At 32.3% G+C, this 16,242-nt stretch overlaps 1 protein-coding gene across 4 annotated transcripts in view; it reads right to left on the bottom strand.

The window, feature by feature from the left end:
• LOC144840059 (formin-like protein 2) overlaps positions 1-16,242 on the bottom strand; it is a 63,758-nt gene that overhangs the window by 26,671 nt on the left and 20,845 nt on the right. For 2 of the 4 annotated variants that reach the window (XM_078695716.1, XM_078695714.1), the window contains exons 1-4: positions 3,956-4,405; positions 1,375-1,458; positions 924-1,004; positions 150-170 (exon numbers count right to left, since the gene is read on the bottom strand). In XM_078695716.1, the coding sequence (XP_078551842.1) occupies positions 150-170; positions 924-1,004; positions 1,375-1,458; positions 3,956-4,183 (414 nt within the window). In that variant the 5' untranslated portion in view covers positions 4,184-4,405. Of the gene's footprint in view, positions 1-149; positions 171-923; positions 1,005-1,374; positions 1,459-3,955; positions 4,406-16,242 lie in introns of those variants that run through there. The other 2 variants (XM_078695717.1, XM_078695715.1) reach the window with 2 other exon arrangements.

Raw genomic sequence — 16,242 nt, forward strand, 5'->3', positions numbered from 1 at the left:
ATTATTCTACAGTATGTCTATATGTAGAAGGATAGCAGTACACTACAGTATGAATAAAATGTGCATTACATTCCCAAACTATCCACTAAACCCATTCACATACTAATTTTACTATACAATATAACATGTACGCATTAATATAGACTCACCTCCAGAAGAAAATCTGGACGCTAAAAATATCCAAGTGAAAGATGTGAAAGCATAAGAACAAAAGTGAATACCAAAAAAATATATATAGCAATAACGATTAAATAAACAAGTTAAATTGGATTATATTATTAAAAATGTAAAAAAATTAAAGAAATTAAAATTAACTTAATGATATTTGTTCTAATTAAAGTGTTCTGCAAATTTAGAATCCATGTACACTTGAAATTGGTACCACAAGAGGAGACAAAATCATCCCAATTTAGGTAATTGGCTTAGCGACAACTTAATCATTCCAATTTGCACATAAATGGCTTGGCTGTATTTGGTACCACTTTGGGTTTTAGGCCTTGGTTTCCTTTTGTAGGAACTTAAATATCTCCAGTACTGTATGTTAAATTTGCTAGATTTTAATATGATATGTGATCAATTGCAACCTCCAAATATCACACACAAAGTTAACAGTCACATGGATTGTGATATGCAAAAATGATTGATAACACTTTTTTATTTTGTTAGCTTAAAAATCAAAATAGATACTCATGCTATTCTCCCAATGTAAAATGTGCTAAAGTTAGGCAAACTTCCATATTAACCAAAACAGTAGCATTACATAGCGCAATAAATTTTAAAAATGAAACGCTAAAATCTTGTTCAGAAAAACCAAATTTGATGTTTGAAAATATAACTTTTAGTGGAGAAATGTTTATATTAGAGGAGAAAACATTAAATTTTAAAGTACTGTATAGTTTTATTACATCAACCAGAATCCTTACCCTTGAGGTACCTCCCGGGTCCATCACTCGTCGAATCTTGTCAATATAGACTTTAGGTGGATCCTTTGCATGAACTTTTTCCTACAGTTCAGGAGAAGAAAAAATATTAAAATCCATACATTTTACATATCTCATTCTCTCATAATTTCCAATGGTTGCCTGTAGTTACCGTGCAAACATTTCAGTTAGTTTTGCAACCATTTTCAGTTGGAGTTGTAATGCAGTAATAGTTTTTTTAAGGAAGTGATAAGGTTAAAATAATGTGTAATTATAAAAAATAAAATCATGTATGTGAACAAAGTCACCCTCAAATTACTAAGAAATTTCGGATTCTTCAGTAATTGACATACATAATTTTTATTAGAGCCCCATTGGTATGCTTTGGACTGGCCAGGTTTTACAGTAATACATTTTAATCACAGAAACACCCAAAATTTATGTATTTCTTTACCTGATCACAAATGAGATCCCATTTCTTTGTATCATCATATTGTCGTAATAATTTTGCTTTTTCTGGAGGCAAGTCCATTTGTACCTAAATAAAAATATAAAATTATTTATTAGAAACATTAAATAAATCTGAAATATTGTATTAAAATACTTTATGGTTACCATCTTTGGGTGGGCCTTACATCATTACAAAACCATTTTGTTAATGGGATTATGTACGTAAAGTCAAAACTTATTTTTAGAGAATCTCAAACGATTAATGTATCATTGGCAGAATCCAAATTGAGGAGATGGGTGGGGGTAGAATGTCAATCTAGGACAACCACATAACAACCTTTAAGCATTAAAATACTTTAAGCATTAAATTATTATCAAATTATAAGTGAAGATACAAGCAATAAAACACTACATTCTTAAGACTAAATACAAAATATTGTTTTAAATCTTCATTCTTATTCTTCTGTTTTAAGATTACATTGGTCTGCACACTAAGTTTGAAAATTGAAATAAAACATTACCTTTTTATATAAAAATAGACTTTGATTTTACTAAAATCACTGAAATTTTACAGAGCAAATAATTATGGTCTTAATTCAAGAGAAAATAATATTATAAGATGTACATATGCTTTGTGTATGTATGACTTGCAAATTAAAAGTTACCTAATAAAGTTAATATTACACAGAAGTCCTCAAGGTTAACAATTTGAACAAGGTTATTTTGTTTTATGAACTACTTACTGGCAACCAAGCTTAGCAATTGTTTTATTGTAATGTAAAATGTATAAATATTTAGCTTTGAAATAACATTTCACACTGGGCCAAAAGGAGCCAAATGACAATCATAGGTAACTTATTTCTGGGATTCCCTACAATTTGTGACGTTTTGTAAAAATAATGCATATATATTACTTTAAAAACATTAAACCATGTCATTCCTTGTGTTAAATGTACGTTTTATGGTAAATTGTGATAAAAAGAGAATGCACTACCTAAGTAGCTCGCAGTGAATGTCCTCTTGTGGACGGTCTTTAGGCGCAATATTTAATGATTACTGTCTTCATAAAATAGAGGTCGCATCAAGTAAAAGGAAAATGTCCCGAATTTATCCTTGCTTCGCTGCGTAAGCAGGCGTTATGTCGTGGACTCTTTCACACAGACCAGGCTTACGACCGCGACGGTAATATTACCGCAATTTTACTAGGTCCAGAGGCGGTCTAACGGAAGCCGGCATTAAGGGGTTTTTACCCTTTCACACATAAGCCGGCGTTCGCGAATTACCGCAATATTACCGTCTTACAGCTCTGTGTGAAAGGGGCTTTGGAGGAAACCTGGTATTTTCGCTGAAAAGTTAGATGTCTTTATCATTTGTTTTGGCCTCGCGATCGATCAAAAAGTGAGTGAATTACAGAAGAAAAACGTAGATATCAATCCGCGTGCAAAGCATGTTGGGATTTATAGCGGGCCTCTTAAATTATTAAAATCGACTTATTTTTCACATATCTAACCGTTTAAAGACGAAAAACGTTATCTCAATAGAACCATATAGTATTTATTTTTACATTAAATGTAGCTTGTGACCTTAAATTAGATCTAAAAAACGTATAGAATGTGACTTTAACTATTGGTTGTCCTTGGTGCCTGGAGATAGAAGTTAAGATGTAATTGATACAGTATTTGATGTACTTTTTAAACTGAAGTGCAGACAACCATTTAATGTAATTATAGTAACTCTGAAAACTAGTATCAATTTGAACTTGCAACAATGGTAGCATTATAAAGAACACCCATGTTAACTAAATAGAAATTAATTGGCCTTCCATACTGCTGGTGAAATTAACTTAATCAATAATTGCATCATAATGTATAGAGAGAATAAGTGACAATGTTGACAAGATGTATCAAATCAATTAAATTATATTATCAAGATATAGAGTGCATTTTCACTTGTGACACGCCATACTGCAATTATATTTCTGTCATTGTGTTTTAAAATGTACATCCGGTTTTAACATATTTTACACATTGTATAGTATTTTTGCATGTTTTGAACAAATTTCATTTACTTCTACTATATTGGATAATAAATTTGAATTTGAACTTAATAGTATTTATACATTTTAAATAACCTTTGATTTAAGTTTATTGATGATTTATCATCCACCAAATTTTCAGATGAAAATAAACCTGAAAATGGCAGTATGTTTTTTTTGCCTTTTCAATAACAAAGTTAGTATCAGTAATTGTTGAAAATGATTTTTTTTCTTCGTATGCCTTGAAATGTTAACCCTTGGGCCCACCTGATGGTCTGGAAACTGGGCACATGGGCAGTAAATTGGGCATAGGGGCCTGTAAACTGGGCACATGGGCTGGTAAACTAGGCACACTATAGTAGATGACCTTGAACCTGGGTTCCATCAAAATCTCTTCCCAAACTAGGGTCTAAAAACAATCTAGATCAAATTTCAATAACTCATAATTTAATAATACACTAAAAAAACAACAAAGTTTGAACTTGACATACTGGCTCTAAATGGAAACCAGGATTCACAAACTTCCTTGTGACACACATTGCCTACTTACATGTGTATTCCAAGCTGCCATTTGCTGTCTACGGGATAAAAACTCCTTAGAAGGAATACTCTCAATAATATGTACACTATGAGTCTTTTGTTCCACGTTTGGATCTCGACTCTTTCGTCTACCGCGTGCAGAAAATGCACGGCGGCGTGGTATAGAGGAGTTGTGGCTCATCTTGTTTTCACCGGTAGTAGCGGGAGTCGAGACTGATCGGCTATGATTCGTTCCCATTGTTTATATATTCCTTCTTTTATATACAAGAACAATCAGCAAATTTAATGCTATAATTCTGTTAAAAGAAATTTACAAATCCAAACAGGGAAGGAAGTTCTCCCCAATTCCCTGTAAGATCAACAATCTGTATATGTCACCCTACACAGGAAATACAAAAACAAAGAGCAAGTATTCAACAATAATCCATAAAATTAAATCCATGTGAGTTGAAATAGTAACTGCAAATAGTTTCTGTCGTTAAGTATTGTTCACAGTTTCCAAATTCACTCAGACAAAAATATTAGAAAGGTATCTATTGAATAAGGATAAACAGTAAACAGAGGATGTCTTCAATTAACCAACTAACCAGTCACAATCTACACAGGAAGTCAAATACTCAACCGAAATTGTTCGCTTCCATTTTTATCAGATTGTTTTGGGTTACAAACGTAAATGATTCAAAATATATTTACTCGCTGAAAAACAGACAGATACAACTCACTGTTTTGTCCGGACAGGAAAACGTCGTTTTAATATACGTAATCCATTAAACGATTAAGTAGAAATTTTCATGTCAATTTAGATTTTCTTCTTTACTTCCATAACTTGATTGATTTTACCATAAAACCTGAACAGTACAGTAATCGCTTGACAATTTCAAGTCTGGTTGGCTACTGTCGTAGTAGGTTTCAGAGCAGTGGTCACCTGATTGTGTAATCCAATCAAACTCAAACCAAATCCAATGGGACAATTTGCCCTACTGAAAACTAATGCTAAAACACATCCCGTTTGGATGTTAGTCATCAAGTATATGACGTTTCGAGTAGCAATATCAACATAAGAGGGAGTCAATAATGCTAATGTCTAATTTTAAAGACATCGTTCAAGGAATCTTCTTAAATGTGTATCCAAAATAAATAGACTACTATCGCTAATGAAATAGTACTGAAATCTACACAAACTGTATACAGACAAACCAAGCACTAATAGTAATACAGTCCACGGAATGCAGAGATACAACTACAGATTTGTAATTAATTGAACAAAATCAATACAGTTTTCTTTCAGGCTTAGTGTAGCGGTCCTTGAAGTACACTTTCATCAGTGGTTAATCTAATAAGAATAGATCCAGTATCCCAGTCTCAACAAAGTTGCATGTTAAAATATAATAAGCATACACCTTTATCTGTTAATAGCTTTTGACCAATGACAATGCAAGCTTTTGGTTTCCTTGACATAAATGATTCCGTTTAGAAACAATAGTTAACCTAGCAATTGACAAAATCCCTATTTCTAGGATGTTAATGTATTGATTTCCATGATATCAAATACACTATTGGTTTAAGACCTTGGATGAACTGATTTGTCATATGCAAGAATCAGAACAAGAAAATGAATTGTATAAACAAATTAATTGATCTTGAGGCACATTTGATGACCTTTCAGTAGAATGAGGTGTTCACTATCAATTGAATCATAGAACTAAACATAAAATACTTCAGCACTTTAGCACTTTACTGTCTCTGAATTGGTTTGTAAGAATTATATTGTTCCCAAATCAGATTAGCAAATCAAAACCAACTTGTTTCTGGATTGCAGTCATCAATAATCAACTTCTCAAGCAAACTGTGCAATCTTCAACAAGTTTTGCAGGAACCAAAGTGATATCAATCCCAAACGTGCAAAACATCAACTCATTTCAAAAGCTGTCACGGTAACCTGCAAGTCGTATTAAAACTCTGACCAAAAGCTGTTTTCTTTCAAAAAATGAGTGAATATGATTTAAACAACAACACATTAGCAAAGCCAAGATGATTTTGAAACTTTGAAGTTAAAACTAATAATTGCAAATGGAAATGATCATCCCTTTCCGTTTTCCATTTAAAAAATACAGTGCTTGAATTAACAGTTCTTCTATTGTGAATTGATTGTTAATTTGCATGGGTGGGTCACTGGAGATATCTTTCATTACAATCAACTTCCTGAAGGAAAACAATTTTATCTCTAAAAGATATTACCAAGTTAATCAGAATAAACAATATACTAATTACTGCATTTGTTAATTAATGTTTATTTAAAATAAACAAAAGTAAATGTGGAAAAAAAATGAATGAAATGTTTATTTATATTTTGTTTAATTATCATAAAAAATACCTTCGCCAAAGAGAACTGCTTTGAATATTGCTTACTTTCTAAGGTATAGTACAGGAGTTGTTCAAATTCTTGTACTTTATTGAAAAATATATGTCTATTAATTTGAATTGAACCAAATCAATCAAGTGGTTTAAGTTTCCTAGTCAAGTTTTATAATACTTTACTGAACATGTAAAGTTGTTTCTTAAATCTTGTTTCATTGGTTACATCTTTTGTATGTTATTATGTGCTATATCTAAACAATGACATCACCAATTTCCTATTGCTTGTAAATGCCACTTGACAGACCGCAAAGGTCACATATTGACCTCTAAATCAGTTTTACTGCAATCATTTACTGTAGAGGGCAGCCTATATTGTATTGCTCCTGTAGATTGGTTTCTGTTGACTGTGTGCTGACATTCTTGACATTCCAATATTTGTGGAAGGATAATGATATCAGAATTAATAATAACTAAAGGTAATAACTGTTGACAACTTTTATAAAAATAGTCATTATCCAAACTCAAACAAAAAAGATGACAACACATTTAAAAAACCTTTTTTGCACATACCCTGTATCAGCTAATCAGGGAACACATTCCCTTGAAATAAATGAGGGATAATAATGTGTTGAACACTCAAGTCAATTTTGCTGGTTATCGAATATAGGTGTTCTACTGTAGTTTTAAAATATTGAATCACAATAAGCCTAGGTAGCAATGATACTTTATTGTTTGGATTAGAATCATTACATGTATTATTTAACATTGTGAAGTTGATTTTATGGACCTTTCGTTATTATATACAGTACAGTCGTATATAATTTAATCAAGTAATAAATGTTTGCTATGAGAAATGTACATCAATCCATTAAAAGATATTTTGCATAATGTATTATCTATAATCTAACTAAGGTTATATTATTTACAATTGATCATTATGTACCAAGGATACAAAGTGTGTTTCATCTCTTGAAGTGGATTAAAAACTACTCTACTACAGTAACATTTGATTCTTAGGATTAGATCGATAGTAGGATAGGCAGTTTTGCAAAATAAACAAGAAATATTTCTTACAAAAAACGCTGCTCGACTTTTTTAATCATTGTTCTTTCTTCAGATATAATGGTTTATTATATCAATTATTTTTGTTTAGTAAACTTGTGTAAATAGTCTGGCCTACTATACAAAAACGTGATCATAAACTAAACTACAGTATATGTAGGCCTACATATTCCAGGGTGGGAGCATTGACCTATCTAATTTATTGGTCCATGGTAGGAACATTATGATTAATATACTTTAGTAGCTAGATCAACTTTTGTATGCACTTTGAGGTCCAGAGAATTTGACTTCAGAAATTGGTTTACAGTAGTCAAACAATCATTTTTGGCTTGGTTACACATTTTGAAAATGTGGCAATAGGTCAAAAGGTCAAAAGGTCAGAGTTCAAATCTCAGTAGATGACTTTATTTATCGCCAAACGCGAGTGTTGCCACACGAAAATTACACAGTCAATATCATCCTACTCGAGAAATTACTGGATTTTATATGTTTAATGACAGAGACACGATAATGACGCGAAAATGACTCAGTGTACTCGAGGAAATATACGATTTACGATCCTCGCAGCAGTAGTCATGTGATGCAGTTTCAACCAATCACGCTCACGTATTTACATAGGCTATGTAATATAAAAATATATATAACATAATAATTGTTCTACTCCGAGTCTGAAGTTGGAACACTGCCTTTTTTAATGGAACTTGAATAAAAGTAGAAGATTACTACCATTCACAGCTCAACAAAATAAATACATTTATAGAAGATTACTACCATTCACAGATCAACATCCCAACTTTATTTCATACCTACCTGTATACAGGACTTACCAGTATATTATTAATGTATCAGTCATTAGTGTATCATTTTAACTCGGCTCCGCCTCGTTAAAATAAAGCAGTCAATTTTTCAACTCATAAACATTAATTTTTTGTATAATATAAAATTACCCATGGGTATGATACACTAAAGTCCTATAGGTATGAAATAAGTTGGGGTGTTGAGCTGTGAATGGTAGTAATCTTCTATGTATTTTTCTTGTATGCGAGTACAGTACATGTTTTAAGTATGGTATATTTTAAAATGATTTTCCTAAAATTGTCCAATCATGTTTCAATGTCTGTAATAAACTTAAATAAGTTCTTACTTAAATAAGTATTTTACTTCTAGGAATAACATTTTAATTCAAAGTTCGCATCTGTTAATCTTCTCTGATATAGATTATTTCGTATGGCCACTAGGTTTTTAGATTTTCTTGAATAAATTAATTAAAGTCAGAAAATACAGTTTAAACCACAATATAATTACATGTATGAAAATGAGGAAGTAATCCAAAATACGTTGAATAGTACAGATTTATACATTGTAAATTACTAAATAAAGTGCACTGCAAATGTAAATACATGTGTGTGGTACTTCTAAGAAAGGAAATGGTTCTACCTATAGTGGCAACCTAGTTCATAATTTTTACATATTTCTAAATTCTAATTGTTTTTACTAGGCATGTACTGTGGAACAATTACCATTGCGCAAGAAATATCTTGTTTAGAATAAAAATCAAATGGTAATGTCCCCATGATAGGACTGTCCAATGTCAAGTTTGGACTATTTTTGTTATTTTATTTTATTTTCTTTTACTGTATAGTTCTCCCACTTCAGAGAGAAGGACTAATCAAAAGTAGGCATGAAATAGGTGTGTAAAATTGAACCCATCGCATGAATAATTGTAAGACTTTTAAGAACAAAATCTATGATGTGAAGTTATGATGCATTTCTAGATACTTTAAAATTTATTAAGTATCTATGCCAAAGGTTAAAAAGGCCTGTTGGAAAATTATGCATGAACTTCAAAAATATGTTGCCAATAATTGGATACAAATTACATGTGGATTAAACATAGTGAGATCTATCAACACTATACAATTATTTCTAAAATACTTACCAAATGGAATACACTACGTTTTACTAAGGCAAGTGTGTAAATGATAAAGCGATGAAGATCATAAAAATGGAGGGAATATTATGACATTAAAAATGTCTGCCTTGAAGATGTATGCATTGCTGAGGACAATTTTATCAGCACATAATTTAATATGCATGTACTCACAAACTTTATAACTCTGTCTTTAATGTATCTAATAATACACTATTTTTGTTCACTTTTTTCCTGTGCATACACACTTTCAGAAGCAATTTTCAGGTACGATATTATTTAAATATCGTTATCATAACTAGCAAGTGTTTATTGTTCTTCAAATCCAGTACAAGGGACACAGCATTTGGGTTACAAAGTTTGGGGTTTTTTTAAATACAAATCATACATTTACAGAATATATTAGAACACAATGAATGAAGAACAATGGCCTTTTGTTGATGATTCCCTGAATAGACGAGAAATTAGCATGTTCTAAATACAAATTTCACAGTTCAATCAAAAAATATTTCACAACACATTGAACAGTTTAAAAACCAATCACGCTACCAACAAACTTGATTAGCCAACAGGAAAAGGCATCAAAATCAATGTATTCCAAACATTTTATAACCAGTAGACATACAAGAATTTACAGAAATAAAATACAATATGCTTTGTTTGGTCCTGAAGGTGTCCTATAGTGGTTTTACTGTTATAATTAGTTATAATAGGCACTGTTAAATTTATTAACGAATATGTTATCTAAATTTATCAGGATTTCATTTCCATTTTTATGGAGAGTTATGGAGAATTATAAAATTCAAAATCTAAATACATGTCCAGTCTATTTTAGGTACACAGATGGCCAGACAATATTTACCATACAAATGACATATTAATCATAATCATCTATTGCACATTTTCCAGAACATATGTTCACTGTTAATGTTCTAATTAAAATATGAAACTCCCATCAACCAACAACCTTTGTGTTGCAATTATATCTCATCATAAAATTACTCATCCCTATATTGTTTATAATTCATCATGGTTGTTATCATTAGGAAGTTGGTGAGTCAATGGGGCAGGTGGGGGAAAACTGATTGACGGATTTTATACAGAGGGGGGATGAATGACTGATTGGTCAATTCTATGAGGATCTAAATACCATACATCCATGGCTAGAAGCAATATGAAATTCAATAACATGGGAGTTTTCTCACTGTATTTACTATTGATCCATTTAATAGATCTATCCATACTCATGTTGAGAATGTCTTTGAAGTATATCAGATTAGGATATCTTCCACTCAATGTTTTTATTTAATATACTTTTTAATCTGTCAAATTAAATATCTGATCCTTTCACATAATTTGGGCTTAAAAAATATTCTTTTTAGCACCATTTCTGCTGCCACAAAATATTAGATACCGAAAAAAGAAACGCTGTATGTATTGTATACTAAACAGGCCTCATCTTACATTGCATAATAAATAAATACATTCTATTTCCCTTCATTCATACTGTAGTTCATACATTAATTGAAAATACAGGCACAGTTTGGCAGTAAGAGAAGCCATCTGAACACATTCACAACAATTCAATTGTTTTATTGGTATATTCTGTCATTCTGATGATCATTGGGTGTTCATAATATAATATGCTCAGTGACCAAAGAGCTGAAATTAGCTATGATTTCTAGATGGAAGAGAAAGGTAACTGATGCATGAAATTAAATCAAACAAGCTGGATAGGAGCATGTACACTCTCAGGTGAGAACTGACCCATTATGGCCTTAATGTCTCAATCATACCTTGCTCTACAGTATGAATTATTTGTATTGTTTGTTAAATAAATGCCAATATGTGCTACATTCATAGTGCTCTTATGTGAGATATTGAAAATAATAAATGAAATCATTCACAAACAATATGTTAAGTCTTTTTGGTATAGGTAAAGATGCAGAAACTTTTGTTTTTGGTCTCAGCATGGTGGTTCCTCCATGGTCTCAGCTATCTATGGGCGGCCATTAGGGCCAAAATAGACAAACGTTGCCGTACGAACAATTCCGCTCCCGTAAGGCAAACTAATGGCGTTAAAGACATAATTCCTCGAGTGACAAACAAATATTGCCGTACGGACACACAAACACATTGCCATATGAACAAATTGCCGTATGGTTAAATTGGCAAGGACAAACATTGGCGTAAGGACAAAAATTGGCGTAAGGACAAAAATTGCCGAAAGGACAAAATTGCCGAAAGGACAAAAATTGGCGTAAGGACAAATCGGCGTACAGTCTACCTAAATATAAACGTTGAGGGCAGCATAGTATTTTAAAACCACGTGACTGAAACCACTCTGTGTCCAGTCCTGCTGGGGAATAAAATATAATCATGGAAGGCTTGTGTCAAGCTAGCCAACAATAAGCCAGCCGACAATAAGCCAGCCCACTTTTATTTTTTCCAGCCAACAATAACTATGAAACGCCGTTTGTGTATTTTTTACATTTTCAGTGTTACTTATGGTTTTTATGGTATTAGAAATTAAATATTTGTGAGAAAACGGCGGATTGCTCCTGGGAGTCACTTGGTGGGATTATACTAGGGTACCTCTTTAGTCGTCCAGTAAAAGTTAGAGTATGACCACTGGTCCCGTTTACTCAGCCCTCATCTTTTAAATCTGAGTGTAACTCAATTACGATTTTTAATATTATAGTGAAATTTGATACTGTATTTGTGAGAAAACGGCGGATTGCTCCTGGGTGTTACTTGGTGGGATTATACTAGGGTACCTCCTTAGTCGTCCAGTATAAGTTAGAGTAGGACCGCTGGTCCCGTTTACTCAGCATTTATCTTTTAAATCTGAGTGTAACTCAATTACGATTTTTTATATATAGTGGAATTTTATAATGTATTTGTAAGAAAACGGCGGATTGCTCCTGGGAGTCACTTGGTGGGATTATAGGGTACCTCCTTAGTCGTCCAGTAAAAGTTAGAGTATGACCACTGGTCCCGTTTACTCAGCCCTCATCTTTTAAATCTGAGTGTAACTCAATTACGTTTTTTAATATTATAGTGAAATTCGATCAATCAATCAATCCGCCGTTTTCTCACAAATACAGTATAAAATTCAAAAGATAAATGCTGAGTAAACGGGACCAGCGGTCCTACTCTAACTTATACTAGACGACTAAGAAAGTACCCTAGTACAATCCCACCAAGTGACTCCCAGGAGCAATCCGCCGTTTTCTCACAAATATTTAATTTCTAATACCATAAAAACCATAAGTAACACTGAAAATGTAAAAATTACACAAACGGCGTTTCATAGTTATTGTTGTCTGGAAAAAATAAGGGCTGACCTATTGCTGGCTAGCTTGACACAAGCCTTCCATGATTATGTTTTTATTCCCCAGCAGGACTGGACACAGAGTGGTTTCAGTCATGTGGTTTTAAAATACTATGCTGCCCTCAACGTTTATATTTAGTTAGACTGTACGCCAATTTGTCCTTACGCCAATTGTTGTGCTTTCGGCAATTTTGTCCTTTCGGCAATTTTTGTCCTTACTCCAATTTTTGTCCTTACGCCAATGTTTGTCCTTACGCCAATTTAACCATACGGCAATTTGTTCATATGGCAGTGTGTTTGTGTGTCCGTACGGCAATATTTGTTTGTCACTCGAGGAATTATGTCTTTAACGCCATTAGTTTGCCTTACGGGAGCGGAATTGTTCGTACGGCAACATTTGTCTATTTTGGCCCTAATGGCCGCCCATAGCTATCTTCTGGTGATTCTAGGGTGAAGCTAATGTGTCACCAAAATGTTTAGTTCTCCCCTATTAATATTTTACTACAATCCACTTTTCTTGACCTTAATTTAAAAAAACTCTAATCTTCTTTGTAAATCTTTGTAAAGTGTAATCCACTATACTTTAAACGCTTTTATTATTTTATATGTTTTTACAAGTTTTCAGTCTTTTTTAGGTATATTTTATACAAGTGTATCAGTTTTATATTTGTGATTCTTGTGAGCTACAGTATTTCTTCAAGTAAAAATTTCTTCAATTTGCATCAACATTCATTACATTAAGTAAAGAATCAGACTGGATATGTGGAAAGGTGGTAGTCGAGGAAGCTATGGCAGTCCCTCCCTCACATTTCTATTATATAAAGTAGATATGAAGAAATCTGGCTCTAGGAATATAAACTATAGCGAGTTTGTATAAGCTAATGGAAATAATAAACTAGAAAATAGCATTTAATTTAAATTACAAAACCATTAATTGCACAAATGGTCAACTAATTATCATATACTTGCATTCTAATGGTCAATTTGTAATTGAACAAGGTCACTGATACTGCTAACATTAACAATATGTTGGTCATCACATCATCTACCAAAACAACTGCAATATCAAAATGCACTTGTTCAGTATACATGATCTTTGATGAGCAATATCAAATTAATGGTTTAATCGCCTAGTCTGACTGATTACCAGGCTTTTGTTAATTATAAAACCATAATGGAAAAATAATGCCTTCATCATTAATCTGGACAATCAATTAAATTAACTGTCTAAGAACTTTCTTGCATTGATATGAATAATAATACTGAAATGGTCTAGATATGTCAGGACACAACACTTGTATAGGATTTAATCTAGGTATATCCATTAAAACAACTATCTACTAAAAACTATATGATCCTCACATAATCTAGATCCTAATCATTAAATGGAAGAATCTAATTCTACTTTCAGATTTAAATACTTGATGAAGTACAGTCAGCAGCATATATTTCTATTTTTATTATTATGGAATCATCTATATTCTATTATACAGATATTGACTGCCTGCCTAGGCCTAGACACCTACCTTGCGAAGAATAATATACAGATAATTAATAATTAATGATTCCTTGGCAATAAAATATTCACTAGCCTAGGTCGTTTAAATAATAACAGAAGAATTTCCACCAATAAGCCTACATATTATTATCAGGTAGGCCGAATAATTTGTCTTTTTCGAGCCGAATCACCGGATGTTCGCCGTGTCGTGCATAACTAACTACTACCGTGAGTATTAACCAATCACAAACAGTCTTTCATCACATCTAGGGAGGACTAATAACAAATGAGGGCACTATGTATGCATAATTTAAATAGTTTAGTTGATTAATTTCTTCAAGCAAGTTCCGTGGCGCAGCGCATGAAGCGTTGTCTTGTGATGGAGTGACAATTTCATCGCGAGTTCAAGACCCAGTAGATGACTTTTGTTTATTTAACGAAAATTACGCAGTCAATATCATCGTACTCAAGAATTTGCTGGATTTTATATGGTTAATGACAGGGACACGATAATTACGCGAAAGTTACTCAGTCAATATCATCGTACTCGAGGATATATACGATTTACGATACTCGCAGCGGTAGTCATGTGATGCAGTTTCAACCAATCACGTTCACGTATTTACATAGGCTATGTAATATATTCAAATAAACACTTGATTCACAAAGAACTCTAATGGCAATGCTGTAATTCCCAAATTGTTTGTCATAGAAGGTGCTCTGCTCATTTGCACTCAGTACAATAAAAGTCTTTCAAAATGAACAATTAAATTTGCACAGGGTCCTGTAGCCATAGACAGCAGATACTGAATTGATACTGAATTATCCATAGATCTTTTTAAGAGGAATTATCATACAAGTGTGGCTAAACAATGATGTCATACAAGATCAAGGTCAAATCTACAATTAGTCACACCACTTGTATTGTTGGCTATGGATAAAGAAGATACACAAAACAGATACCAGTAGCAATTCAACTCTTGTGATATAAAACAATATTATTAACATCAAATGCTATGCAAACAAACTAAAAGTTTAGGTTTGATGCTATATAAATTGAACTTTATACTTATAAAGAAAACTAGCTTGTTAATGATTGATATTAAAAGTATGATTTGGAGCCTGCGTAAAACAACTAAATTCAGAATAAACTGTCAGATTCACTTGTAGTTTATGCAAAGTAAATTTGTGTTTGTGGAAAAATTTGGTAGGATTCAAATACATGACCTCTAGTATTATTTATTTATTCTGTCTTTATACTGAATGACACTTGAAAGCATTGATTTCCAAAGTGGTTCAGTAGAGAAACATTAACAATATATAATAAAAATAATTCAAAGACAACTAACAAAGTAATTTACATTAGTAGATCACTAGTCTGACATTCATAACTGTAGACCATCAAGCTTGCACTTAAGCAAAACATAAGTTATAAAATAAAGGTTATATAAGAAGAAATTATGCTTAAGTTTGCAAAATAAGCTAAATATGGATTACTGTATATTTACAGTATTCTGATTTTTATGCTCTTTTGTACTTGGAGTAGACCAAATACTGCGCCTTTGTGAGTGGTAAATGATGTAGGCTGAATTGGTCAGCAACCACTACTACTAGGCCTGAATCATGTGCTTTAGTTGGTCTTATATAACAAGAGGTATAGACACCTCCAAAATACACCAAACCATCACAGGGAATCTACACATTTTCGGAAATATAGACGGTTTTGCAAGTAAATTCTCATTAAACACAATCGCTTTGAATTATTATTATTAAACACACTTCTTTTTAACATAATTAATAGAGGCATGTAACTGCATTGTATAAAACACCCAGTTAAAATTGTACTACAGGTATTAAATAGTACATAATTCAGTCATAATTTCTTCAACAGGTCCAGTTATAAATAACCAGACATTTTTATTGTTTATCCTCTGAGACAAGTACTTGTGCCTACTGATATTTCCACATTCCATAGGTTGTTACCAATTGCTATTCAGGTCAAGGAGTGTAAAACTTAGGCATGAAGTTGGGCTTGTTTCTGCTGCAACTGCCCAAAATACAGTATAAAAATATGGGTATAAAATACGGTATTTTTTATACCATATTTTTTAATAC

The sequence above is a fragment of the Antedon bifida genome, chromosome 4 (assembly GCF_963402885.1).
Source record: "Antedon bifida chromosome 4, ecAntBifi1.1, whole genome shotgun sequence".
NCBI lineage: Eukaryota > Metazoa > Echinodermata > Crinoidea > Comatulida > Antedonidae > Antedon > Antedon bifida.